Genomic DNA, 27,620 nt, shown 5'->3' on the forward strand with positions numbered 1-27,620 from the left:
TGTGTGTGTGTGTGTGTGTGTGTGTGTGTGTGTGTGTGTGTGTGAGAGAGAGAGAGAGAGAGGAGAGAGAGAGAGAGAGAGAGACACACACAGAGTGTGTGAGTGTGTGAGTGTGTGAGTGAGAGTGTGAGAGTGTGAGAGTGTGAGAGAGAGAGAGAGAGAGAGAGAGAGAGAGAGAGAGAGAGAGAGAGAGAGAGAGAGACACAGACAGAGAGAGACACACACAGAGTGTGCGAGTGTCTGAGGGTGTGTGTGTGTTTGCGCGAGGGTGTGCGCGCGCGCGAGGGCGAGCGTGGAGGGTGCGCGAGAGAGATTGTGCGTGAGGGTGCGCAAGAGAGATTGTGCGTGAGGGCACGCGTGGAGGGTGAGAGAGAGATTGTGGGTGAGGCTGGCAGTGAAGTGGCAGAGTTCAGAAGAGGAGTGAAAACCTACATATCACTTGCTGCATGGATGATCATTCGGTAAGCTCATCAAACGGTGAGAAGTTTCATCCCACGCCTTCTGGCCCACCAGCAGTACTGAGCTCTGGTCTCTGACAGCAATCTCTTATGACTGAGTATGATTGTCCACCTCGGAAATTCTGAGTCAGTGGTTAGGGTTCTGTGGGTCTTTGCTTGGTTTGTAAGCCGAGTCCTCGAGCCAGATCTCCGGCCATATGTTTGGCAGGTATTTCTGGGAAGTGGAATTAGTTTCTGGCTTGAGATCATTGGCATTCCTTTCTCAGGTTCCTTTTCCATACATCCTCATGCTAATGGGTGTTCTCAAAGAATTGTGGCCCTTCATGTATAAGCTTCCTCAAAATTGGTTTCCTCTAAATGTATTCTTCCTGTGCATTGACATCTGTGTTGCATTTCTTGAGAGGGAGCATCTAAAACATTTCAGCAAATGAGAGTCATAGAGATCTTCAGCACAGAGAAAGGCCCTTTGGGCGATCGAATCTGCATCAGGCAAAAGCAACCACTTCACTAAAGCCGTTTCGCAGCACTTGAACATGAGAACAAAATCTGGGAGAAGCCCAAACCCCAAATCCCAAACCACTTCCAAGTAAAGAGCATTTTTTTGTCATTTTCAGAAGGGACACGTGGTGAGTAGTTTGTCTCTTGTCATTGTCAGAAAAATCCAATCCTTGTCGGTAACTTACTCATGGCCATCAGACAGGTGGCTTTGAAAACAATTCATTGATTGTCCTTGAATTAAAGTTGCCTTTTCTTCCTGTCATTCGAGTGCCATCCTTGAGCTAGGTGAGAAAGACTTGCTTTGATGGTCGGAACTCAGGCATCCTGAGCACGTGGCTAGGGGTTAGTTTCTGATGATCATGGCCTTGATGCTAGTGCTGCTAGCTGCCTCATGACCACAAATGTCAGTACACTTGTCCTCCCGAATGATGCAGAGAATCCATCTCAAACAACGTGGTGATACTTCTGAAGACCTTGTACGTAGTCTACGTTTTGGAGCTGTAGACCAGAATCAGATGAGTACCTGATACCTGGTATCGGCACAATTACCAGCCATTGAAAACTGTCGTCCTTAGGCTGATAGCAGTGCTTCCAGATGGGATGTGATGTTGAATCTCTGCATCGATGTCAGCCTTTGATGAGAGCTAGTTTCCCAGGAATGGGAAATGTTCCATGTTTCGGAAGCTTTCTCCCAAGTTCATCTTGGATGGACTGGAACTTGCCCTGGGACAGGCTGGTGAAGGAGTTGAGTCTTCATGAGGTTGAGGCTGAGATCCATTCTTTGGCATGCTTCCACAAAGGCAAGTACACTTGTCTGAAACATCTGAGCTCCGGAAACTGGGCCATTGCAGGTTAAAAATGAAAATTCCATTCAGGTGGAGGCATGCAACATCTTCACAACAATTTTTTTCCTCTTCTGTTCATCTCAATTTAATTCAAATTGACCTTTTCAAACCCACCTTTGTTTGTGCCAATTTCCATTCTACAACATTTCAAAACACATCTCACCGTTCTCGCTCCAAACAGCCATTTCTTCTTTAACTTTAAATACTCCCTACTACTTTGTTAAACAAAAAACTGTCAATCTGAACAACTCCCTGTAGCAAATCATGCTTTGTTTTAGCAATTTTACAGGAATAAGTTGCCCATTTGCAAAAAGTGAGTGATTGCATGATTTTTTTTGGATCCATGAGACATACATTTATATGAGGCTAGTTCAGAAAAAAAAGTGTGAGGCCATCCTAGCACCATCGAATGAATCCACACAATTGTAACCCATTTTAAAGGGACTGCTTCTCATGAGTGAGATTAAAAGATGCATTCTCATCAGTTACAGCACAAAGCAGATCCACATTGAGTTGCCAACAGAGACATGTCTTCAACTCTGCAAGAAATCGCATAAGACAAGGAACAGAAATTAGGCCATTCAGCCATTGAGTCTGCTCCACCATCCAGTCCTCCACCATCCAGTCATGGTTGATAAGTTTCTCAACCCTGCTGTCTCCTCATAACCCTTGACTCCCTTGGCAGTCAAGAACTGTCTATCTCTGTGTTAAATGTACTCAACGACCTGGCATCAAGAGCCTTCTGTGACAATGAATTCCACAGATTCACCACTCTGGCTGAAGAAGTTTCTTCTTTTCTCTGTTCTAAAGGGTCTTCGCTCTACTCCAAGGCTGTGCCGTTGGGTCGTAGTCTCTCCTACCAATGGAAACATCTTCCCAACCTCCCCTCTGTGCAGGTGATTCAGTATTGTTCAAACTTCACTTAGATCCCCACCTCATCCTTCCAAACTCCATCAAGTCTCAACACAGAGTCCTCAAACCTTCCCTACATGTTAAGCCTTTCATTCCTGGGATGAACCTCCTGTGGGCCCGCTCCTGGGCCAATATGTCCTTCCTGAGGAATGGGACCCAAAATTGCTCACAATACTCTACATGTGTTCTGACCAGAGCTTTATCAAGCCTCAGAAGTACATCCCTGCTTTTATCTTCTAACTGTCGAGATAAATGCTAACATTGTATTTGCCTTCCTAACTATTGACGTCACCTGCAAGTTTACCTGAACAGAAACATGCGATGAGGACCCCCATGTCCCTTTGCACTTAAGATTTCTGAATTTTCTCCCCATTAGAAAATAGTCCATTGCCTCTATTCTTCCTCCCAAATCCGTGTAAAGTGGGCTGCAACGGAAAATCAACTCAAATTCCAAAACGATCTTTCTACATTTGCAAAAAAAAATCAGCTGGGATTTTCTTTTTCCTGTAATATACTTCATTTTAAGATGTACACCTTGTCCACACACACACACACACACACACACACACACACACACACACACCAAAAAGTTAGAACTCTTGTCTTAGCCAGAATATCAAATTAATGCAGCAATGTCAAAGAATTATGCACTGAGTCTTGATCATCTGGTTTGTGTTTTGTGTGAATATTTTTGAGATACTTTTTAGTTGGAGGAATTCCAAGTGTTCAATGTAACATGAATAGAAAAGTCTTGTGAAGACATAGCCTTCATGTAAGTGCTAACTAAACAAGCCTGGGTTAATGACGGTCCAAAGGTTCAATGATTGAGAAAGGTAATAGTTATCTTTGTGAAAACCATAAAATGGCAATTAACCTTGAACTGCTGTCAAGCTGCAGAAAGCACAGCTGTGGACATTCACCCCGACTGGATCAGGCTCAGGAGGGGTGATTTTGAAGCTGAAGAGTTAATGATTATAAATATCAAAAGGAATATCTCATCTAACCATCATTGATGCCGAGATCAGAGAATTCAGGGTTTGAACCTCTGTTAATGGGGGTAATAGAAGGTCTCAGGATTGGAGCTATGAGCATCTGAGTTAGTTATCACAAAGTTCAGTTCAGCAGACAGAGAGAATCCACGAAGAGCCTGAAAATAACTGTGGCACAGAGACAAAAGGGCTATCAGAAATCAAAGTATTTTGAGATGGAGGAGACAAGCCCGTGTGCAGTGAAACCCATTGGAACAGCAGTCTCCACAAATTAAACGTGTTTAATGAGTGGTGAAGGCTCAGTTTTCTGGGGGTCCTTAAAGCACCCAAAAAGTTATGATACCTTGGAGGAGAGCAGGGACATGGAGGATTTCAGCAAGCGATGGCACACTATGGCTTGTTCTCAGGGCGTGAAGCAAACATCCAGGACTTGCTAAGTAGCCGAAGGAAAAAGGGAGGTTAAGTTGAGAATCCTAATTCAAAGCGTATGTAATTGTCATGACTGTGCCACAGTGTAAATTAGTCACCTAGGACAGTGTTCATTTCATCATTTCTGATAAACTTGAATTTACACTTGGACAATCTGTATTGTGAAATTTTATGCAGGTTACAAATAAATAAATCTTTTGGGGAGAAAATATAGCTGATGATATTTTGGAGGCCCTCCTGGTTGGAGTTTAAAACTGCCTCAAGTAGAAGCCAATTTGTTGCAGCTTTAATCGTGATTCACTTTTGAAAAGCAATGAATGTCGTGACTCAACAGAAAACGTCACTTAGCTGCAACGTTTTACCATTTTAAACGTTGACTACCTGACCCTTACATGATGCATATTGTTCCAAATGATAAGCATAAAGCAATTGGACACACAGATTTTTCTTTCTTCCACTGCAAGATCATGCACAAAAAAAACGTCAGCTGCAATCGTGAGGCAATTTGCCACTCAAGCAGCACGAGCGAATGAGCATAGTAGCACTTTCGAGGCCCTGAGCACTGCCGAGATGACAGCAAAGTACTCTTCTCACCCCATACACCCCTCTTCCCCAGAAATCCCAAGCCATCCTGTCTGTGCAGACTTGATTTAAAGCCTTAGTGTAACCCACTGCACCACTCGGTCAACACCATGCTTAGATTTTGAAAAGCGAATGCATTCAAGTACCTTTTTCTGAACGTGCTGTCCAGGAATTCGATAGAGGTGTTCTTCATAGGTGTTTTAGCTTGTCGGAGCAGCCAGTGTTTATCCTGTTCGAGACAAGGACAGTTCAAAATGTTACAGCTGCCATCAAACTTTGTCCAGATTCTTGCTTCAAATTTTCATCCCAATAATGTGCACACTATTTTGCTGCCTTTCCAATTTTGTCAAGGTAGCAGTTATTTTACAGGTGCACAGGCCACGCTCTGAATGAGTTACACTCGCAACACATGCAGAAGTTTCTCAAACTTTGGTATTTAACTTGCAAACGGTGTCAGTATTTGAAATCAACGCATCCTGGCTGCTGGCACCATCTTGTGGAGATTATTGATATTACTGGAACCAGCAAAAAAAGGAAAACATGAGACAAGCGAGTATCTGAGAAACATTCAGCATGACCTGAAGGGAACCGTACTTCCAGCTTTTGTGGAGTTTTCCTCCAAATTTTGAACACTTTTAATTCTCCCCTTAGCTCTGTCAACTGTCAATGATCCTGTCATTCTGACCCATTTGACATGTACGCCATTCTGCCTGGGCTTGACTAACCTTCCCATGTACGTTGAAACTTCCATGACGAGGAGCTTTGGTGAAGTTATAGGACTTGCTGTATCGTGGTGCAGTCGTCCACGGAAAATGGCAGGCCGGAGTTGATAGCATCATAAAAAAAGGAACCCGTGGTTTCTTGGACTGCAGAAATCCCACGGAACGGTTTGCCTACACAAAATTTTAAAAAAGACGAGATTGTCAGATGATCAGTTTGCACAAGCAGACAAACCTTTTACCACAAAACATCAATCAACGAGAAACGTAGAACATAGCAACAGAAGTGGGCCATTTGATCTGTCAGACCTGCACCACCTTTCAATATCATCGTGGCTGATCATCAGACTCAATAACCAAGTCCCTTGATCCCTTTAACCACAAGAAATATATCTAGCTCCTTTTTGAAAGCAGAACCACGGTCTCAACCACGTTGTGGTTGTCTATTCTTCAGGCTCACCACTCTCTGGCTGAAGAAATTTCTCCTCATCTTATACCTAAAAGGTTTATCGCTTATCCTTAAACTACAACCCCTGGTTGTGGACTCCTCCACCATTGAGAACATCCTTCCTTCATTTAACCTGTTCACGTCCTGCTCAAATTTTATCAGGTTCTATGGGATCACCCCCTTATTCTTCATCACTCCAGGGAAGACAATCCTAAATGATTCAATTTTTCCTCTTGCACCAGTCCTGCCATCCACAAATCAATTTGGTAAATCTTCGTTGTACTCTGCCTATAGCGAGAACATCATTCCTCAGGTTAGGAGACCAAAACAGCACACAATATTCCAGGTGTGGCCTCATCCATACCCTATATTAATGCAGCAAGACATCCTTGTTCCTGTACTTAAATCTACTTGCTATGAAGATTGATAGATCGAAGATTGATAAATTCTTGATCTCACAAGGAATTAAGGGCTACGGCGAGAGTGCAGGGAAGTGGAGTTGAAATGCCCATCAGCCATGATTTAAATGGCGGAGCAGACCTGATGGGCCGAATGGCCTTACTTCCACTCCTATGTCTTATGGTCTTATGAAGGCCAACATACACAGTTTGCTTTCTTTACTACCTGCTGTACCTGTGCACGCACTTAGAGTGACTGGTGGACAAGGACACTCAGGTCTCATTGAGCACTTTGCTCACTCAGTTTACAGCCATTCAAATCATAAACTGTCCCCCTATTTTTAACACCTCAGTGGCCAACCCTACATGTATTCATGTGAGGCTACATCCACCGTGCATTTTCCCACCTGCTCGGCCTATCCAAATCACATGGCAATATCCCTGCATCCTCCGCCCAACTCACCTTTGCACCCGGTTTTATCTGCACATTTTGACGTATCAGTTTTAGTTCCCTCATCTGAACCCAGATTGTGACTAGCTGGGATTCTCAAACTGATCTCTGTAGACCCATTTATTCCTACTGTTTGTTCCTCTTTATTCTCACTGGTGAAGAAACAACAATTGGGAGCCAGACACACACTCAGCTGGCCTATGTGGAACAACTGAAAGACAAACAGATTAATGATGATAACTCATTCTTATAACCCCAACGTCTACATTTGTTCCTCCCAAATGCATCAACATTTCTAACCTCTGCAGTATTTTGCTGTTGAACCCTGCTTACAGGTACGAGTGTCCATGAATCGTACAGTGACAAACAGCACGTTGTCGTAGCTGCGTTCTGATGCTTGATGATGTGAAAGGTGCAAGTTCAATTCCCACATCAGCTGAAGTTACTGTGAGGGTTCCACAATCTCACCCTTTGCCTGAGGCATGGTCACCCTCGGGTTAAATCACCGGTAGCTGTCTTTCCCTGTCTCTAATGAAAAGCCATGTGTGATCTTTATTCTTGCCATCCAAAGAGGGAAAGCATTTCAGCAGTGAGTGTTGTCAACGTGCAGATTTTCCATTCCTGAGGCCTTACCCCTCTCTCAAGCACAAATACAAATTAGGAAGTCAACCAGAAACATTCTCATTCTCTAACGTGGTTCACTGTACAACGAGGAGTTGAATGAAAGTGGGGACCCACCACTAAGTGCTCAACCAATTAGATTTGCCATTGGCAGTCAGCAACACTGCCAAGCCTGCAAACAGTTTAACACAGTCTGAGATTGACTCCCTCCGAAAGCAAAGGGTCAAATCCATTTCAGCAGCTTCAGAACTAAGAAAACTTTCATCCAGATGACCAAGTACGCAAGTCAAAACTCAACAGCATTTTTTACCTGACAACTGAAAACAACATTTTTTCATCGCCCCCATTTGAAACAGCCCTGACTCTATCATTTTACAATTCAAACCACAAGAAACTGAACTATCCTATCCTTAAAGCTGGAATCACAAAGATTCAGTTTATAAGAGGCTAAAATTGAATGATTTTTATCAGTGTTTAGACAAACATTCAATGAGAAGTATCCCCTTGGGCAATCCAACTACTCAGCTGCAATCTTCGGAATGGCAACAGAAATATTCTTGCACAGCTTCTTCTATATTATAGAATTCTCGAACAGCATTAATACATCGTCAGCATCAACACTCAGTACATTTGAACATGGTCTTACGATAAGATCAGTCAGATAGTCGTTTTGGTAGCTGTCTCCGTGTTTTTCAGCTCCACCGTTCACTGACAGCGTGTAGTTGTAATATTTTGAGTTTCCAACCTGCACAAAAAAAGTTACATTCAATCAATGGGTTGACAAAAACTTTTCAGGTCAAAATGTTCCTCTGCAGAACGATACTGTACATGTAAATGGGAAACCAAGCGGAGGCTTGGGGACCGCTTTGCAGGACACTTACGCTCTGTTCTCACGAAACAACTGCATCACCCAGTCACGAACTCCCCCTCGCATTCCTCAGATGACATGTCCATCCTGGGCCTCCTGTAGTGCCACAACGATGCCACCCGAAGGTTGCAGGAACAGCAACTCATATTCCGCTTGGGAACCCTGCAGCCCAATGGTATCAATGTGGACTTCAGAAGCTTCAAAATCTCCCCTCTCTCTACCGCATCCCAAAACCAGCCCAGCTAGTCCTTGCCTCCCAAACCTGTCCTTCCTCTCACCTATCCCCTCCTCCCACCTCAAGCCCCTTCCCCATCTCCCTACTTTACTAACCTCATCCCGCCCCCTTGACCTGTCCATCCTCCCTGGACCAACCTATCCCCTCCCGACCTCCCCACCTACACTCACCTTTTCTGGCTCCATCCCCGCCTCTTTGACCTGTCTGTCTCCTCTCCACCTGTCTTCTCCTCTATCCATCTTCTATCCACCTCCCCCTCTCTCGCTATTTATTTCAGAACCCCCTCTCCCCCCCCCCATTTCTGAAGAAGGGTTGAGGCCCGAAACGTCAGTTCCTCTGAGGCTGCCTGGCCTGCTGTGTTCACCCAGCTCTACACCTTGTTATCTGTGCAAACGTCGTGTCATTTTTCTCCTCAAATATCACTTTAAATGGTCCCCAGGTTCAGAGAGACTCACAAAACTTGGCAGAACATTGTCGGAAAAAATATTTGTTGCACATCATGAGGAAGAGCCTCTGTGTTCTTGAGCAATATTTGCTGCCACAGCCCTTCAGACTTGGTACCAGGAATAATACTAACAACTGAGATGGCAACATGTGCTCTTGAGGTCTCGGAATTTTTGGACTCAGACCCATATTAAGCTATGGTGTTGGATCGTATCACTGGGTTAAAATGGTCCTTTAGAACCTTGCTATATTTCTAAAGCCATGAATTTTTGAAGGGGATATTAAAAGTCAACTCTGTAGTTTTTCTAGAGTTGACAAACCTCTTGGGATACTTCTTCTCGTGAAGGTTTCCTCACCAGCTGAATACAAGGACAGGGGGAGTTAGGTGTTTTGAACACGACTAGTTCCAAGATGATGCTCATAAGAACAAGGCAAACGGTTGGAATAGTTGTGACTTTGTATTCCAGCCGGACTGGACTGGAAATCGAGTCATCACTTTGATGAAATGAAAGCATCTGCAAAGTCATCCACAGCAACCATTGAGACCAGTTGTATAGCTATGGTCTGGCAGTGTCTGCGGAGGAGGAGAAAACAGAGTTAACGTTTCGGGTCCTCAGAAGGGTCTCAGGAAGGGTCACAGGACCCGAAACGTTAACTCTGTTCTCTCCTCCGCAGAAGCTGCCAGACCTGCTGAGCTTTTCCAGCAACTTTGTTTTTGTTCCTGATTTACAGCATCCACAGTTCATTTGGCTTTTATTTTGTATAACTACTTGCCCTTACTGCTGCAGTCCGGCGATTCCGAAAGCATAAAGGCAATTCTGAGAGCATCTTCTAAAACTGTTGCAAACACTACCAAAAGTTGCATGCAGCGGAATTCCATCCCCACAGCAGCATGAGTTAGAGCCATGGCGAGTGCAAGCATTCAGAAAGTGCAAGATAAAGGCAACCAGACAGAACACAGCCATCCCACAAAAGAAAACAAGCTGCTACAGTAGCCTGGATAACAAAGTGTGGGGCTGGATGGACACAGCAGGCCAAGCAGCATCTCAGGAGCACAAAAGCTGACGTTTCGGGCCTGGACCCTTCATCAGAGAGGGGGATGGGGTGAGGGTTCTGGAATAAATAGGGAGAGAGGGGGAGGCGGACCGAAGATGGAGAGAAAAGAAGATAGGTGGAGAGGAGAGTATAGGTGGGGAGGTAGGGAGGGGATAGGTCAGTCCAGGGAAGATGGACAGGTCAAGGAGGCGGGATGAGGTTAGTAGGTAAGAGATGGAGGTGCGGCTTGAGGTGGGAGGAAGGGATGGGTGAGAGGAAGAAGAGGTTAGGGAGGCAGAGACAGGCTGGGCTGGTTTTGGGATGCAGTAGGGGGAGGGGACGAACTGGGCTGGTTTTGGGATGCAGTGGGGGGAAGGGACAAGCTGGGCTGGTTTTGGGATGCAGTGGGGGGAAGGGAAGATTTTGAAGCTTGTGAAGTCCACATTGATGCCATTGGGCTGCAGGGTTCCCAAGCGGAATATGAGTTGCTGTTCCTGCAACCTTCGGGTGGTATCATTGTGGCACTGCAGGAGGCCCATGATGGACATGTCGTCTGAGGAATGCGAGGGGGAGTTAAAATGGTTCACAACTGGGAGTTGCAGTTGTTTATTGCCAACCGAGCGGAGGTGTTCTGCAAAGCGGTCCCCAAGCCTCCGCTTGGTTTCCCCAATGTAGAGAGAGCCACACCGGTGGCAATGGATACAATATACCACATTGGCAGATGTGCAGGTGAACATCTGCTTGATATGGAAGGTCATCCTGTGGCCTGGGATGGGGGTGAGGGAGGTGGTGTGGGGGAAAATGTAGTACTTCCTGCGGTTGCAGGGGAAGGTGCCGGGTGTGGTGGGGTTGGAGGGGAGTGTGGAGCGAACAAGGGAGTCACGGAGAGAGTGGTCTCTCCGGAAGGCAGACAAGGGTGGGGGTGGAAAAATGGCTTGGGTGGTGGGGTCGGATTGTAGATGCCGGAAGTGTCGGAGGATGATACGTTGTATCCGGAGGTTGGTGGGGTGGTATGTGAGGACGAGGGGGATCCATACTCTCCTCTCTACCTATCTTGTTTTCTCTCCATCTTTGGTCCACCTCCCCCTCTCTCCCTGTTTATTCCAGTTCCCTCTCCGATGAAGGGTCTAGGCCCGAAACGTCAGCTTTTGTGCTCCTGAGATGCTGCTTGGCCTGCTGTGTTCATCCAGCTTCACACTTTGTTATCTCGGATTCTCCAGCATCTGCAGTTCCCATTATCACTGCTACAGTAGCCTGCAGTTTCTTCACAGACAGCAAATCGTGTCTTCATTTTACAGTTTGTCACAACACAAATGATGCAATGTTGAGAATACCACGTACATGCAAGTACCTGCAGGTTTATATTCACTTTGCTGATGCTCTGCCTTAACATCTCCAAGCTCGACAGTCTGCCAATAAGTTGTTATAAAGTTTAATTACTTCTATTGTTGAACATCTCAGCACATTGATGAGGAGCATTTTGCACTTCAAAAGCAAACTATCACTGAAGCAGGAATGAAGAATTTGAATTAATATGCGCCTCGAGCATAACTTCCCAAGATTTTTCACAATAAGTGGTTCATGCTGAAGAAAGAGTGTGGGGTAATTGAAATCCACCAGATGTTAGGGTTGAAGTTTAGAGAGATGACCAAAAGCTGTGTCACAAAACAAGTGATTTTTTTTCCTGAAGAAGGAGCTTTCCTGCTCCTCTGATGCTGCTTGGCCTGCTGTGTTTATCCAGCTCGACACCGTGTTATCTCAGATTCTCCAGCGTCTGCAGTTCCTACTATCTCTCTCACAAAACAAGTGTTTGTGTTTCTAAGTTTCCAAAAAAAGGAGGAAAATTTCCTCAAGCTATTTACTGTGCAGATCCTTTCAGGGATCAAAGTCAAAGTTGTCATTTTGCGACCTAATATTTAAAAGCAATTTAGTTTGTTTCTGAAAAGAACATCCCTTCAAAAATTCTGCTCAATGAAGAGGGCTTTTTACTTACCAATCCATGCCACTGATCCCAGCCGAGGGGGACATGGGCTGTTCCACCAACTGTAGCATGACCATACTATCAAAAAATAAGTGCAAATGTTACAAATGTCAGGCTGCATTTTTTTGATCAATGACGACTTAGAGTCGTAGAGTCATCGTGATATACAGCACAGAAACAGATTCTTTGGTGCAACTCATCCATGCCACTCACATATCCAAAATAAACCTCGTCCCATTTGCCAGTACTTGGACCATATCCCTCTTAAACCCTTACTGTTCATTTACCCAATCCAGATGTCTTTTAAATATTGTTTTGTACCAGCCTCCACCACTTCCTCTGGCAGCTCATTCTTTACACGCACCACCCTCTGCATGAAAAAGTTGCCCTTGAGATCCCTTTCAAGTCTTTCCCCTCACCTTAAATGTATGCCCTCTAGTTTTGTACTCCCCTACGCAAGCTAAAACACCTTGTCTATTCACCCTATCTGTGTCCCTCAATTTTAAAAACCTCTATAAGGTCAGCCCTCAGCCTCCGAGGCTCCAGGGAAAATAGCCCCAGTCTATTCAGCTTTTCCCCATAGCTCAAACCCTCCAACCTGGCAATATCCTTGTAAATCTTTTCTGAACTCTTTCAAGTTTCACAACATCCCTCCTAGAGCAGGGAGACGAGAAATGCATGCAGTATTCCAAAAGTGGCCTCACCAAGGTCCTTTACAGCTATGACATGACCTCCCACCTCCTATTCTCAATGCACTGACCATTAATGGCAAGCGTACTTCTTCACCATCTGTCTACCTGTGACTCCACTTCCAAGAAACTATGAACCTGCACTCCATGGTCTCTTTGTTGAGCAACACTCCCCAGGACCTTAGTGTTAAGTGTACAAGTCCTGTTCTGATTTGCCTTTCCAAAATGCAACAACTTACATTTATACTCCATCTGCACCTTCTTGGTCCACTGGCCCATCTGATCAAGGTGCCATTCTACTCCATGAAAACCTTCATAACTGTCCGCGACACCTCCAATTATGAACTCATGTGCAAATGGACTAACCATACCTCCTATGTTCACACCAAATCATTCTTCTATATCTTCAAATGAATACTTTCTTATTCACTGGAAATGTAAGGTTCATTTCTGCAAGAGAAGAGTTTTTCCCCCCTTCTACAGTAATGTTCAATCTGACCGGCACTTTTAGCTGAAGGGGTGAATGCAGCAATCAATGAATTGATTGTATAGCTGTATGATGTTTTGCAGTTGAGGTGGTAAGTGCCAGCCAATAGAGGAATTAGACCGCTGCTAAAACAACCCGGCCCTCAACCATTCCACAACACTTTTCCTCAGCCAGTGGTATCAATGTGTGCATCAGTCAAAAGCTTGGATGCAGTTGTGAGTTTGCTAATGGTGGCATCAATTCAGTGATCCACCCCCCACCCACCCCAACGAGCCTGGCAGCATTTTGGGGAGGTGCAGGCTTATTGGAAATGTCACTAAGCTAGTCATCTGGAATTGCAGACTAATGTTCTGGGGATGTGGGTTAGAATTTCACTATGGCATACGTGGGTTAGAATTTCACTATGGCAGCTGGTGAAGTATGAATTTAATTTCAACAAATACTGAAATTGAACGTTATCCTTCCAGTTACTGTTCGCCACTGTCAATTATCACAAATACTCATTGAGATCATTCATGACATCTGGGGAAGGAAATCCGCCATCCTGACATGATCTGGCTGAAATGTGACGACTCACAGCAATCTGGGTGACTTGTAACAGCCCTCGGGGCAATTAGGAATGGGCAATAAATGCTGACTAACTAGTGATGCCCATATCCCACGAAGGAATTTAAAAAACTCAACCGACAGGCCGGAATGGAAACATTTCACCATGTCAAATTATCTGGAGAGCTAATTATTCAAGATTTAGTTTTTAAAACAAAGAGGGAGTAATCTTCAGAGTCCTGGACAGTGGAACAAGCATTTCGTCTTTGCACTCCCACCTACTTGTGCAAAGGGAAAATGGCGATTTAGAGGTTTTTAAAGTTTAAATTTAAAAGTCTTGAGCTTAAATCTCAAATTACTTTTTAAAAGAACAATACCATTGAGAAATCATTACTCTATCAGCCAAGGACAGTCTTGGAAATGAATTATTTCTGAACAAAATTAAAGATGTGCCATCACAACATCACTCATTGAGTGTTATCTGTCTTGAACATCAAAAGTCATATTGGGCAGGCAGACCACCTTGAGTGAGGCGATGAGATATCCAGAATGTTCATAAAGAGATCAAGCCACCTTGGTCAAACACGTAAATAGACAAACTTCGGACAAGAGTGCAGAGAGGTGTGTTGGGATGTTTAAATAACTCTCCCCCAGGGAGATATAAAATGCAGGGACTCGCCTCACCCACTTGTGCACATATTGTGAATTGCTGTGACAATGGAACTAACATCTTGGAATGTTTGGTTTCCCAACCAGTTCTTGACAAATATTTGCACCAATTGATGTGCCCAGTGTTTTTAAGCAAGGATTTATAAGCAAGGACCTTGGTTTACAGGCTTATCACTGAATGCACTCAACATGTTGGAAATCCAGTCGGTAAAATCTCTTTGATGTAAATGTCTTTTAAGACAAACTGGCTGAAGGACTGAACTGGATACCTTGCAAGACATTGCACTAATGTCCTAAAATTACTGCACAGGTAGTTTTAGATCATTGACTCTGTTCCATACTGTCTACATTAATCCCACTTTCGAGCAATTGTCTCATAGCTTTGAATATCGTGACCTTTCAAGCGTTCATCTGTGTATTTTTTACCAGTTGTTCAGACCAATGTAATTTCGATACTGTATAATCCATTTGAATTTTTCCTTTCAATTTCTGAGTCATAGAAATTAGGAGCAAGAATAGGCCATTCAGCCCTTCAAGGTTGCTCCCCGTTCAGTAGGATCTTGGCTGATCCTCAATCTCAATGCTGTATTCTGCTTTCTCCCCAAACCCCATGATGGCTTCAAAATCTAAAAATATACTTTTTCTTATGTCACTGCTGATAACATAATTAGAGTGAAAAAAGTAAAATAAATGATCCCATTCTCTCAATCTGCAAAGTGCTCACAATTTGATGAGCTGGTGTCAGAGGTGCACAGAAATAGTTTAGATCCTGTCAGCATTACACAAACCTAATTATAATGTGACTGAGATTGGGAAATAAATTGTCCAGAGTGCAGAACATTTCAGAAAGACAGTTAGAATCGCAAAGAAGGACAAACTGGTTGGTTGAATACAATTTTGGTGCAATGAGCACAAGAAACAGACCCCTGCGTGTGACCAGCCCACCTAAACAAACTCAACCTAAAGCCCCAACTGCTATACTCAAAGTCCTGACCACGAAGGCAAGCATGCTAAACATCTTCAGAACCACCTTATCTATGTGTGATGCAAACATAATTAGGAGCAAGAATAGGCCATTCAGCCCTTCAAGGTTGCTCCCCGTTCAGTAGGATCTTGGCTGATCCTCAATCTCAATGCCGTATTCTGCTTTCTCCCCAAACCCCGTGATAGTTCAGGTTGATGGGAGGCCAGTTGTAAGAAAGGATCTTGGTTTACAACATCAGGAAGTGCGATCATTAACGGGAAGAGAATGACTGTTAGCCCAAACTCTGTTATTTATAAGAATGAGCAATAATCTCATGAAAACATGCAACATTTTGAGGAACTTGACAATGGGATTGTTTGCCCAGGCTTAGAGATCCAGAACATGGGAGTGGAGTCTCATGATAATTGGACTTTTTTTCCCCCTCATGAAATTGCGGGGCCACTTACAGAAATATTTGTATTGTCTCTAAATATGGGTGGGGTGCTGACTGACTGGCAAGTGGCTCATATTGTGCATTTGTTTAAGAAGGGATGCAAGGAGAAGCCTGGGAACTATAGACCTGTGAGTCTGACTTCAGTGATAATGGGAACTGCAGATGCTGGAGATTCCAAGATAATGAAATGTGAGGCTGGATGAACACAGCAGGCCAAGCAGCATCTCAGGAGCACAAAAGCTGACGTTTCGGGCCTAGACCCTTCATCAGAGAGGGGGATGGGGGGAGGGAACTGGAATAAATAGGGAGAGAGGGAGAGGCGGACCGAAGATGGAGAGTAAAGAAGATAGGTGGAGAGAGTGTAGGTGGGGAGGTAGGGAGGGGATAGGTCAGTCCAGGGAAGACGGACAGGTCAAGGAGGTGGGATGAGGTTAGTAGGTAGCTGGGGGTGCGGCTTGGGGACCGCTTTGCAGAACACCTCCGCTCAGTTCGCAACAAACAACTGCACCTCCCAGTCGCAAACCATTTCCACTCCCCCTCCCATTCTCTTGATGACATGTCCATCATGGGCCTCCTGCACTGCCACAATGATGCCACCCGAAGGTTGCAGGAACAGCAACTCATATTCCGCCTGGGAACCCTGCAGCCATATGGTATCAATGTGGACTTCACCAGTTTCAAAATCTCCCCTTCCCCTATTGCATCCCTAAACCAGCCCAGTTCATCCCCTCCCCCCACTGCACCACACAACCAGCCCAGCTCTTCCCCCCCACCCACTGCATCCCAAAACCAGTCCAACCTGTCTCTGCCTCCCTAACCGGTTCTTCCTCTCACCCATCCCTTCCTCCCACCCCAAGCCGCACCCCCAGCTACCTACTAACCTCATCCCACCTCCTTGACCTGTCCGTCTTCCCTGGACTGACCTATCCCCTCCCTACCTCCCCACCTACACTCTCTCCACCTATCTTCTTTACTCTCCATCTTCGGTCCGCCTCCCCCTCTCTCCCTATTTATTCCAGTTCCCTCCCCCCATCCCCCTCTCTGATGAAGGGTCTAGGCCCGAAACGTCAGCTTTTGTGCTCCTGAGATGCTGCTTGGCCTGCTGTGTTCATCCAGCCTCACATTTCATAGTCTGACTTCAGTGGTGGCTAAGTTGTTGGAGGTGATTCTGAAAGATCATACTTATGTGCATTTAGAGATGCAAGGAATGATTAGGGGTAGTCAGCATGGTTTTGTGTGAGGGAAATTGTGTCTGACAAAACTCGAGTGAGTTTTTTAAGCAAGTAACCTTTGATGACGGTAGAGAAGTAGACATTATTTACTTGGACTTTAGTAAAGCCTTTGACAAGGTTCCACATGGGAAACTAATGAATAAAGTTAGATCACATGGGATTCAGGGTGAGCTTGCCAATTGGATACAACATTGGCTGGATGGCAGGAGACAGAGAGTGACAGTAGAGAGTTGTTTTTGGACTGGAGGCCTGTGACCAGCTGTGTTCCATAGCAATCAGTGCTTTTGTTTGTCAGTTTTATAAATGATTTAAATGAGAATATAGTATATATGGCTGGTAAGTTTGCTGATGACACCAGGATCAGTGGTATAGTAGACAGTAAACAAAGTATCTAAGATTACAAAGAGATCTTGATCAATTGGGTCAATGAGCTGAATAGTGGCAATTAAAGTTTTATTCAGGTAAATGCGAGGTATTGCATTTTGGTCAAACAAACAAAGACTAGACTTATATAATTAAAAATCGGGCCTTGGGCAGTGTTGCAAAACAAAGAGACCTGGGAGATCAGGTGCACACTTCTTTGGAGTTTGCATCACACATAGATAAGGTGGTTCTGAAGATGTTTAGCATGCTTGCCTTCGTGGTCAGGACTTTGAGTATATCAGTTGGGGCTTTAGGTTGAGTTTGTTTAGGTGGGCTGGTCACACGCAGGGATCTGTTTCTTGTGCTCATTGACTGTGACTGTTTCAGAGGGACAATCATTTAAGGCTGGGAAAAGGAGGATTTGCTTCACCTAGTCGCAATTTTTTGTAAACCTCTCTCCCAGAGGCCAGGGAATACCCCACCGTGGATAGCATTGAAGGCAGAGAAATTTGTGGGATCTGAGGATAACGAAATAGGCACTAAGACTTGGGGCAGATGAATTAGTTTTCATCGCATTACCTGATTGAGGTACTTTCCAGCAAAGAAGGTCTGGTATCCATGCTTCTTTAAATAGACAGAGAAGACCTGTGGCTCCATAACTTTCTGCCACTGCACACTGCTGCAGTTTCCACTGAGTGAGTTGTTACGCACAAGGTGATTGTGTGGATACTTTCCGGTCAAGATGGCACTGCGACTCGGGCAGCACAATGGGGTCACCACAAACTGGAGGGAAAGCAAACAAACAACAGCGTCAGAGGGAGTAAGAACCAATGGCGTTCATGCCCACCTCTCCCCCGCCCCCCCCCACCCCGTCCCACACAGTTTGCCTCCTATAACCGTTTGAGGAACAAGAAAACCTTTCCCATCAGCGAGCCACTCACTTGTACCAGCTGCTGTAAGGTCGAAAGAAATGAATGAAACCACATATCATGTTGCATTGACCCAGGCACCAGAAAGGGCGTCAGGTCAAACATGAGCGAGGAAATGTCTGAGGAATCCCAACAACCACCCTTACACAGCTGGGTACCGCACAGTGGGTAGCGAAGGCACAGAACATGCTCTGGGTGACGGACTTCAATCTGCATCACCAGGAATGTCTCAAAAGCAACACGACTGACAGAGCGCTGAAGGGCACGGAAAGCGATGAGGGAACCAACAGGAGTGAAAAACCTACTCAACCTCACCCTCACTAATCTACTTCTCTCAGATGTATCTGTCCAGGATAGTGACTCAAACACACGGTTCTTAGGGAGATCAGGTCTCATTTTCACATTCTTACTGTCGATGGTAGTGTGTGACAGTACAACCAGACTGAAAAAAAGGGTCGCTTTTGAACACTTACATCCTGCAATCAAAACTGGCTCTCCATGAGATGCTGTGGGTTATCAGAAGCACCAAAATTGTATTCAACCAATCAGTTTGAGACCCAGCATTTTCCCACTTTGCGATAACCATTAATTTGGGGATCAACACGGGTTCCACGAGGAGTACAGAAACTGTGCACAAACCTAGCAGTGGCAAAGCTGAGCAAATGTTGGGTGCACATTGAGCAAATTTTATATTGGGAGTTCCTGGACTTAGTGAAGAAAGTAAAGGTGATTACTTTACCTTTGATGAGGTGTGCCGCAACACTGAGCTTACTTACTGCATTAGTGAATGTAACCCCTGCGTCTCCAATTAAGGCCTGAGTCTTCTTCATGGGAGTCTGAAAACATCAGGATAATACATCAGGAGAAACAATGCTGTGCATGATATAAAATATTCTTCATGTCAAATTGTAAACTTGAAACTTCTGACCTAAATTCATTGCAGAATTCCTCAAAGAGATAATTCATTTGCTCTGAAGATGGCAGGTACTTGCATTTAAGAACATACCTCAGCAACTATTAACTGAACAACACTGATCGGGCCCTGTTTGTGGCAAGGTGAGTTGAGTCCTGGCTATGCCAAAAACACCGTGCACAGACAGAGTTTCAATTAATGTGTTTGTGAGTCCCTTAATAAGTTACAACTTGTCATTCATCCAATTGTTAAAGCTTCAGAATAGTTCCAGAAAGTTCACCGACTGACCTAAAGTCCCAAGTATTTGGATTGTTCACGTTGCAGCTTTAATGAATGCTGCCTACACGAGGCTCCCAACAAAATGTTCCACGTATGCTGTTGCACAGCTCTTTCAACGTAACTCCACAGCTGTTAGCACTGTTCAGCCAGCAGCATCCAAGCGCTGCCGCTGGACTATAGTGCTTTGGGAACGTGGGTTTGAATATGAGAAATTTGAGTTTCGTTAACAGGTCTGGAATTGAAAGCACATTCTACTGCTAGAGAGGAATCCTGTTTAACGTTATAATGTGGGTGGCAAATGGCATAGTGATGAGCACAGCTGCCTCACAGCACCAGCCAGCCAAGTTTGATTCCAGCCACAGGTGACTGTCTATGTGGAGTTTGTACCTTCACCCTGTGTCTGTGTAGGTTTCCGCTGGGTGCCTGGATTTCCTCCCTCAGTGCAAAATGTGCAGGTTAGCTGGATTGGCCAAACGAAATTGTCCGTACTGTCTGGGGATGTGCGGGCTAGGTGGATTCACCATGGTAAACGCAGGGATCAGGGGACGGGGTGGGCGTTAGGTCTGACATGCCAATCACATGTTTCTTTATGTAACAAGATTGAATCATGTTTCTTAAGTGAACACTGTTAACTTGAACAACAATTGTTAATGATAATAAACTAATTTATGCAGTTTGCACAAGGTGACAGAACAAACAAGTGTTTAAAATGAACACAACAAGAGCAAGGCAAAACAAACATATGATTTCTCTTCACACAATTCAATTTGGGAAGTAAAACACTCGTGGTTAATATCTGTTTCCTGAGACAAAGCTGTGGAATGTTCAGGTGGCTGTTCGTCAGATATTCCAGCAGATAAAGACAGATGTCATCAAACACAAGCAGATGTGTCTGGGAGCTTTGCTAACAGAGCTTGCTGAGGACAGCCTGAAGGATTTTCCCAGATTCTATTGCTATGAATAATCAGGATTCACATAGACCGGGCTACCAGCTACCCCAGTCGGTGCACAATGTAAGATTTATCAGTAACAGAATAAGTGCAGTTGGATGCTCTCCTTGTTTAAGCTGGCCATCAACAAAGAAATCTAAATCATTTCTCAAGCAGAAGTTGCAACGTGACAACAGTAAACCCACGCAGGGGGTGTGCACCAAGCAGGTAAACATGGGATTCCAAGAAACGCTTAGTTTGAAGAAAATGTTTCAATGTCTTGTTGGTGACCGATTTAAAAGAAAATATAGGTGTTGACAACACATAAAGAAATCTCAATATAAAGCTACTGCAATCTAGTCCGTTATCTACAGAGCACAAGTCTGATGGAACACACCTCACTTGCTGGGATGAGTACAGCTCCAACAACACGAAAGAAGCTTGATCCATCCAGCACAAGGCAGCCTGTTTCACTGGCGCCACAACCATCACCTTCAACATTCATTCCATTCAGCACAAAACATGGTGGAAGCAGTGTATACAAAATGCACTGGAATAACTCACCCGCCCTCCTATAGTGGCACTTGCCAAACAGCAGATGAAGACGAACCTGAAGCTGCTCCTCCAAACCATGCACCATTCTAACCTCTTGCCATACTTTCACTGGTTCAAAATCCTGGAACTCTGTTCCCATCAGTATGTTGGTGATGCCTACATGCCCAAGAATTGCAGTCGCTCCAAGATGCAGCTCAACACCACCTTCTGAAGGGTGAGTAGATATCGGTAACAAATGCTGGCTTAGCCAGGGATGCACAGAAATAAAACAACCTCCCGAAGATGTGAAACACTTGAGCGCAATGAGGAGAGTTCCAACCAGTCCGAGAGTCTCAAGATGCTGCACTGCCGACATCTGACAAAAGAAAGGATGGAGCACCATACTTAAAATGAAGGAAGAGAAGAAAGGCGAATCTGTGTGACTACACTTATGAAAATACAGAAAATGCTGTCACTTGATTGCATCTATAGTTTCAAGAAATAGCACTGAACAGAAAATAAAACTCCATTCCAGACATTGGGAAAAACCTCAAGCATCCAGGACTGAGTCTGAGCTAGCATATCCTGTTGCACCAGATTCCAAGCAAGGCTATTTAGCCCATCAGGTCGTCTCCCACACACAACAGAAATGAATTGGCAACTTCACCTTCATCATTTAATTTGCTTCAAGAAAGATAGACTTAAATAATGCAATCTGCAAATCTCAGTAACGTACACTCACCTGCCCTTTTAAAACAAAAAGTGACCTGTTTTCACAAGTTGCCACCACTGCACAGCGAATAGGATCACCGCGTGCTGGGGAAGCATAACGTCAGTCTTTGCCCTTGCTAAAAACCTCTAATGTAATCTTCAGCCTGATATTGACTGCACAAGGACAAAGTCAAAAGTAACTTCAAATCTGAACATAATACTCCACTATAATATGAGAAACCTTGAAAGTTCAGCAAACAAATGGGATAAGTTGTTTTTGCCTGTGATGAAACAGCAGAATAAAGAATTTACTCTGTAATCTCTTGAGATTAGAAATATAGCAACCATAAAATATCAGTGATTGTATGGCTCTTCAAATGTCACATTTTCAAACTTCGCAAAAAGTAAGAGTCCGAGATCTGTTTTTTCCACTGTTTTTGAAGACATCTGATGTTGGGATGTGAATGTCAATGGAAAGGCCAGCATTTGTGGCCCATTTCCAATTGCCCTACAGGTGGCAGACGCAGTGGTGAACCGTCTTCCTGAACTGTTGCTGTTCATGTGACGTTGGCATATACATGGCTGTCCCCAAGGCATTTTGACCCGGTGACCATGAAGGAACAATCATATAGTTTCAAGTCAGGATAGTGTGTGGGTTGGAGGGGAGCTTGCAGCTAATAGCATTCCCTTTGTCTTTAGTCATGTCTTTCTCAGTGGGACAGGTCGCTGGCTTTGAAATTGCTGCTGAAGGGGCGTTAGCAATTTCCTGCACTGCATGTTGGAGATGGTATGCAATCCGGCCACAATGCTGGTGGGAGAAGGAGTCTACGTTCCAGGTAATTGATCAAGTGCCTGTCAAACAAGCTGATTTGTGCTAATTTGTGTTGAGCTCCTTAAATGTCCCTCTTTACATCTTGTATTATGCTAATGGAACATTCAATGAGTGTAATCCAGTTGACTGTCAAGTGAAGTTGGTTAGATGATCTTTAGTTAGAAGGGGCATTGCCTGGCACTTGTCTGGCAGAAATATCACTTGTTACTGATCAGCTCAAACCTGAATGTTGTCCAGATATTGCTGTATCTGGACAGCTTTAGGATGGAGCTCTGAAAAATTGTGACAACAGTTACATCCCCCATTTGAAGCATGGAAGGATCGTCTCTGATCAAGTCGCTGAAAATAGTTGGGCCCAGGACACTATTCTGAGGAACTTCTGAAATGAGATTCTTAGTGTAAGATATCTGGCTCCAACAACCTGAACCATCCTGATATGTGTTCAGTCTGATTTCAGTCAGTAGAGCTCATGTCACTCTACTCCCCTTGACTTCCGTTTTCAAAGAATTTCTTGACCTTCTGGCCCACTCAGTTAACAAGAACTTCATGTCAAGGGCAGTCATTCTCATGTGATCTCTAAAATTCAGTTCTTACATTCTGCTTTTGTCTAGGATGATGTATGACTGCCATCACTTCACAATAGAGCTGTGGTCTCACCTCTGGAAGGAGGAGAGAGAGACAGATTCCATGAGATCACCTTTGGAGGTTAGCGAACAAAGACTCTGCTAAATCTGGCTGCAAATAATTCATCTTGTTAACTTTTACATTCTGAACAGAACATTGCTGCTTCAAGTCAAGTCACATGTGTAATTGGTGGTTAGGCTTCAAGTTCACTGATTAGGCCTCAGCAATGTGACATGAAGAGATGGAGAGAGGATGGAAGCTGGCTGTCCTTAGGAAGAAAAACAATTACTTGAGGTCAAGAGTTTGACAGAGTAAAGAGACATGATATTGACAGACATGCAAGTCAGTAACCAGGGGACAAAGATTTAAAGGCAATTATCCCATGTGGTTCTCCAATAGACTGCAATATGCAATTCAGTTATAACCCTTTATTGTGTTGTGGCAGGATTTTGTTCAGAGAAGTAAAACTGTAAAATACCTGACAAAATTATGGTGCATGATAAATTGGTAGCTATGATACCCAGGGATTTATCACGTTGAGCTCATGTATGGTTGAAGTAAAAAGCAGAATAGACTTGTGAGGCTCAGTTGTCAAGTCGTTCCAAACTTACGTTCCTGTCAAATGGGGGGAACAGTATGAAAACAAGGACCTGGATTTTGTATTTGGGGGATCATTGTGCTGACAGATTTTTTGCAGACTTTGTTGGGACATTGCAATGATAACACAATCTATTCCAGCAAGCCATCTCGCATCTTGGGTATCTGCAGCAACTCTGTCTCTCGGGAGAGATAACATGGCGTGAAGCTGGGTGAACACAGCCGGCCAAGCAGCATCAGAGGAGCAGGTAAGCTGACGTTTTGGGCACAGAATATTTGCTGAGGCATGCAGATCTAAGAAACTGAAAGCACATGTTACAGAATTTAGTTAAGTGTAAATTTGTGTGCTGAAAGAGAAAGAAGGGGAAAAAATAACATGGGATTCTAAGAGGTCAAAGAAGTAAAGAGGATAAAAAAAATCAGTTTTCTTTTCAACCAAACGTAAAGCTGAAGTGAGAATCCACATTGAGGGAGGAGTTGCTGATCCATCCCCTGTTTAAATGCAGAGTTTGCTGTCATTAAAGTTGTATCAAGTAGCTTCTTGAGAACCAAGTTAGTTCTGAAGCAACCACTTGATTTCTGGGTCTTACACCTCAAATATACTTTCAACATGAATCTGTTCAGAGGTGTTGTGTCACATCTCTGGAGCAACTAAGACATGAACTCAGATCTTCTGACCAAGAGATTGGGACGCTACAACTGCAGCAGAGAACCCCTGGCAACCAAATTTAATGTTTAAGATCACATATGTCATGCTGTTTATCTCTAAAGAAGCTGCAGTTTTTCTACATAAAATATTAGTCTGGGTAAAGACAGTATTTCAGAACATCTCCCTCAAATATTCAACACCCTGTGTAAATAGCCGAAGCATTTTCCAACCCTTGACTGAGAGGTAGGTGAACACCCCGTAATAATGAACACGGAGATCAAGGCCACAGACTACAAGGGCATCTCAATGTATGGCTTTTGATTTTTGACGTCATGTTTCCCATTTCCCAGAGTGCTCTTAGACAAAACTAAATGTTTTCTTTTCCGTCTCCGTATGGAGGATAGTAAAATGTAGGGTATGCAGGATAGATTGACCTTCGTAGGATAATGGGTTGGCACAGCATTGTGGGCCGAAAGGCCTGTACTGTGCTGTACTGTTCTATGTTCAGATCACCCATGGTATTTTTCATCTATTAACCACCACCAGTAAATCATCTCTATTTTCCAATTGATTAATTTACATGCAAAAAAGTCAAGGCACATCATCAAAAGGGAGGGAGAGGGCGGCAGAGAGGGAGCAGATTTAATCAAAATGGGGTTGGAAGGGGAGTTACTGCATTCAAAACTCTGTGGTGCCTACCTCGCACTCACACTCTCTCTCAAGGCATCGATACTTAGTGGACAATGTGTGCCTTTGCTCAGGCTAGCTATTATTGAATCCTATTCAAGGATGTTATGACACACCTCTGGAACAGGTAGACCTTGAACCCAGACCTCCTGGTTCAGAGGAACAGATGGTCCCAATGCACCAAAAGAGTGCTGTTTGCTCAGTTTATTGTATTCATTTTGATTGTTGACAATTGTTAAGTTCTGCGTGACTGCTCTTACAAAACTGACAAGGAAGATTCAGTAAAACTTCTTGAGCCACAGCACAATCATTGAGGAATGCAACCGAGAGTGAGGGCAGACTGCAGGAGGTTTGCACAACAGCAGGGATGATAGATTACAAAGTAATTGAATCCTCCGATAAGATGAGCCTTATCAGTGAAGAACTTCTCACTTGCAAATGAAGATTGAATGCAATACTTGGCCACAAGGCTGGCAAGTAACCTTCTGAAAAATAGTTAACATTCTCATTCTGTCATTGGTTCACCCATATCTATCAACATGGCTAAATTGTTATCATTCTCATCGTCAGTTGAGGTGGTGATAGGAAAGAGCTGAACCTATTTTAGATCAAATGTAGTGTCTGTAAGAGGTCAACTGAACGTTTAGAGAGTGACAAGATACGATCTTGTGGGTAGCACGACTCTGAGGTGTCAGAAGAAATGCAAAGTGATAATCATGCAGGGATGCAACTTAATAATAGTTGCAGGAAGGATGGAAGAAAGATGTCATTTTGTGAAGTATTTCCACTGAAAAAGATACAAGAATATTGGTGCTGAGAATTAAACTCTCTATTCCAACATAAAGCTGTGTACAAAAAAATCTCCCAAATGAGAGGCAAATCTTCCACCTTTGTGCTCATATAAGATCTTTACCTATTCATCTCAAAAACTATGTTATTTCTTTTTGAGAGGAGCATTGCCCATTTTGTCCCAAGCTTGGTTATTCCATATTAACTATGCTACATTCACACTGTTATCTTCTCATTGAGACTGTCCAGTCCTAAATCGTGTGAATATAGTCCTTCACCACATGATTTAGAATATTTGAAATGCATCACAGGTTGCATTGTCTCAAAGTTTCCAAAGCTGATGTTTCTCAGTTTTTTATGGTTAATTTTGGAATTAAAAGTTAACTGGGGTATTCGGAGATCTTATTGATAATATCAAAATGGTCTTATATGACATCTCAGTCAGCAGTGTCCCTTCTTTAAGTTCTGAAGGGAAGTCATACCAGGCTTGAATTTTGTTTCTTCGTCTGCAGATGCTACCAGACTTTCTCCAGCATTCTGTGTTTGTTTTAGATTTCCAGTAGAAGAATATTACAGGCTCAACAGGGTAAATGCTGAGAGGACATTTCCCTTCAAGGGAGTATCTAGGATAGAGGGTATAGTCTTAGATTAAAGGAGAATTAAGATAAAATGGAGATGAGGAAGCATTTCTTCTCTCAAAATGTGTGAGTCATTGAAACTCTTCAGCACTGAGTCCTTTAAGATATTTAAGGCTGAGATAAGTGGGGGTTCAGTGGGGGAATCAAAGGTTACAAACAAAGAGCAGAAAAGTGGATGTGAGGAGTGTCAGATCAGCCATGATTGTATTGAACGGTACAGCAGGTTTAAGGGGCTGAATAGCCTACTCCTGTCGCTATTTCTTCTGGTAGTACCTGCAGTAGTGTGCCCTTATGTCTTGTTGTAATGTTTCATCCAGGAGACATTGCATCTCACATTCAATGCAGCACTGAAATGCCAGCCAAGTTGTGATCAAGTGTTTCTATGACTCCTAAACTTCAGACTATAAACAAAGTCAAGTCAACAAGTGGGTCTTCTCAGGGATAAAGGCAAAACTGAACTCACTTCAGCAGCAAATATTCTCCCAAAATTAGAAATGGTTTCCAATATTTAATGGAAAAGCTTATGAAGCTACAAAATAGGAAGTGAATAAACTTGCAAGTAACAGTGACTCATGTAGCAACTGGTCTTCAGCACATAAAAGTCACAAGGCCACTTTGATATCCCGTGAAGTAAATTGTTTTGACACTCTGATGTTCCATTGACAGCATTCTTGATGTTTATTGCTCGGTAAGTAGCTGAAAAAAGTCATTTCAATTAAGAGTAATTATGTAGTGTCAGGATTGAGCAGGAACTATTGATAATATCATTCAAAGCTCGACCCTTCAAGCCCAAAACTGAACATTTTTCATTGGAGTACAACATATTCAGTCCTGGAAAGTATTCACTACTTCTCGCACTTTGAGCCAGAGAGTTTTAAGAACTCCAATGGCAATATTGACATTGCTTGGCGAGCTTGTTTTTACAGGCAGAACCATCATTTCAGAGACTGGTAAAAATCACTTCATTTAAAATGGACAACAATATACTCAAGAAATTTTTACAAGAGAAAATTACATTTTGGTTTCACACAGTGCAGCTTCCCCACACATATAATTTTATTCTCTATGCGACACACCATGGGTAATGCATGAGGGAAATGACACTGTGAAACCACATGAAGAAGTGTGAAGAACACTGTGCATCACATTGCCTTTTTGAAAACATTGGTGATTCTGGCAACAAACACAGGTT

General features: G+C 43.7%; 1 protein-coding gene across 1 annotated transcript in view; it reads right to left on the bottom strand.

Annotated features, from left to right (window-relative positions):
* The window catches only part of gnsb (glucosamine (N-acetyl)-6-sulfatase (Sanfilippo disease IIID), b), a 51,018-nt gene that overhangs the window by 20,626 nt on the left and 2,772 nt on the right, over positions 1 to 27,620 (bottom strand). The window contains exons 2-7 of the mRNA XM_048522757.2: positions 19,023 to 19,082; positions 17,897 to 18,100; positions 11,926 to 11,991; positions 7,997 to 8,095; positions 5,439 to 5,606; positions 4,860 to 4,942 (exon numbers count right to left, since the gene is read on the bottom strand). Coding sequence (XP_048378714.1) covers positions 4,860 to 4,942; positions 5,439 to 5,606; positions 7,997 to 8,095; positions 11,926 to 11,991; positions 17,897 to 18,100; positions 19,023 to 19,082 — 680 coding nt within the window. The remainder of the gene's footprint in view (positions 1 to 4,859; positions 4,943 to 5,438; positions 5,607 to 7,996; positions 8,096 to 11,925; positions 11,992 to 17,896; positions 18,101 to 19,022; positions 19,083 to 27,620) is intronic.

The sequence above is a fragment of the Stegostoma tigrinum genome, chromosome 40 (genome assembly GCF_030684315.1).
Source record: "Stegostoma tigrinum isolate sSteTig4 chromosome 40, sSteTig4.hap1, whole genome shotgun sequence".
NCBI lineage: Eukaryota > Metazoa > Chordata > Chondrichthyes > Orectolobiformes > Stegostomatidae > Stegostoma > Stegostoma tigrinum.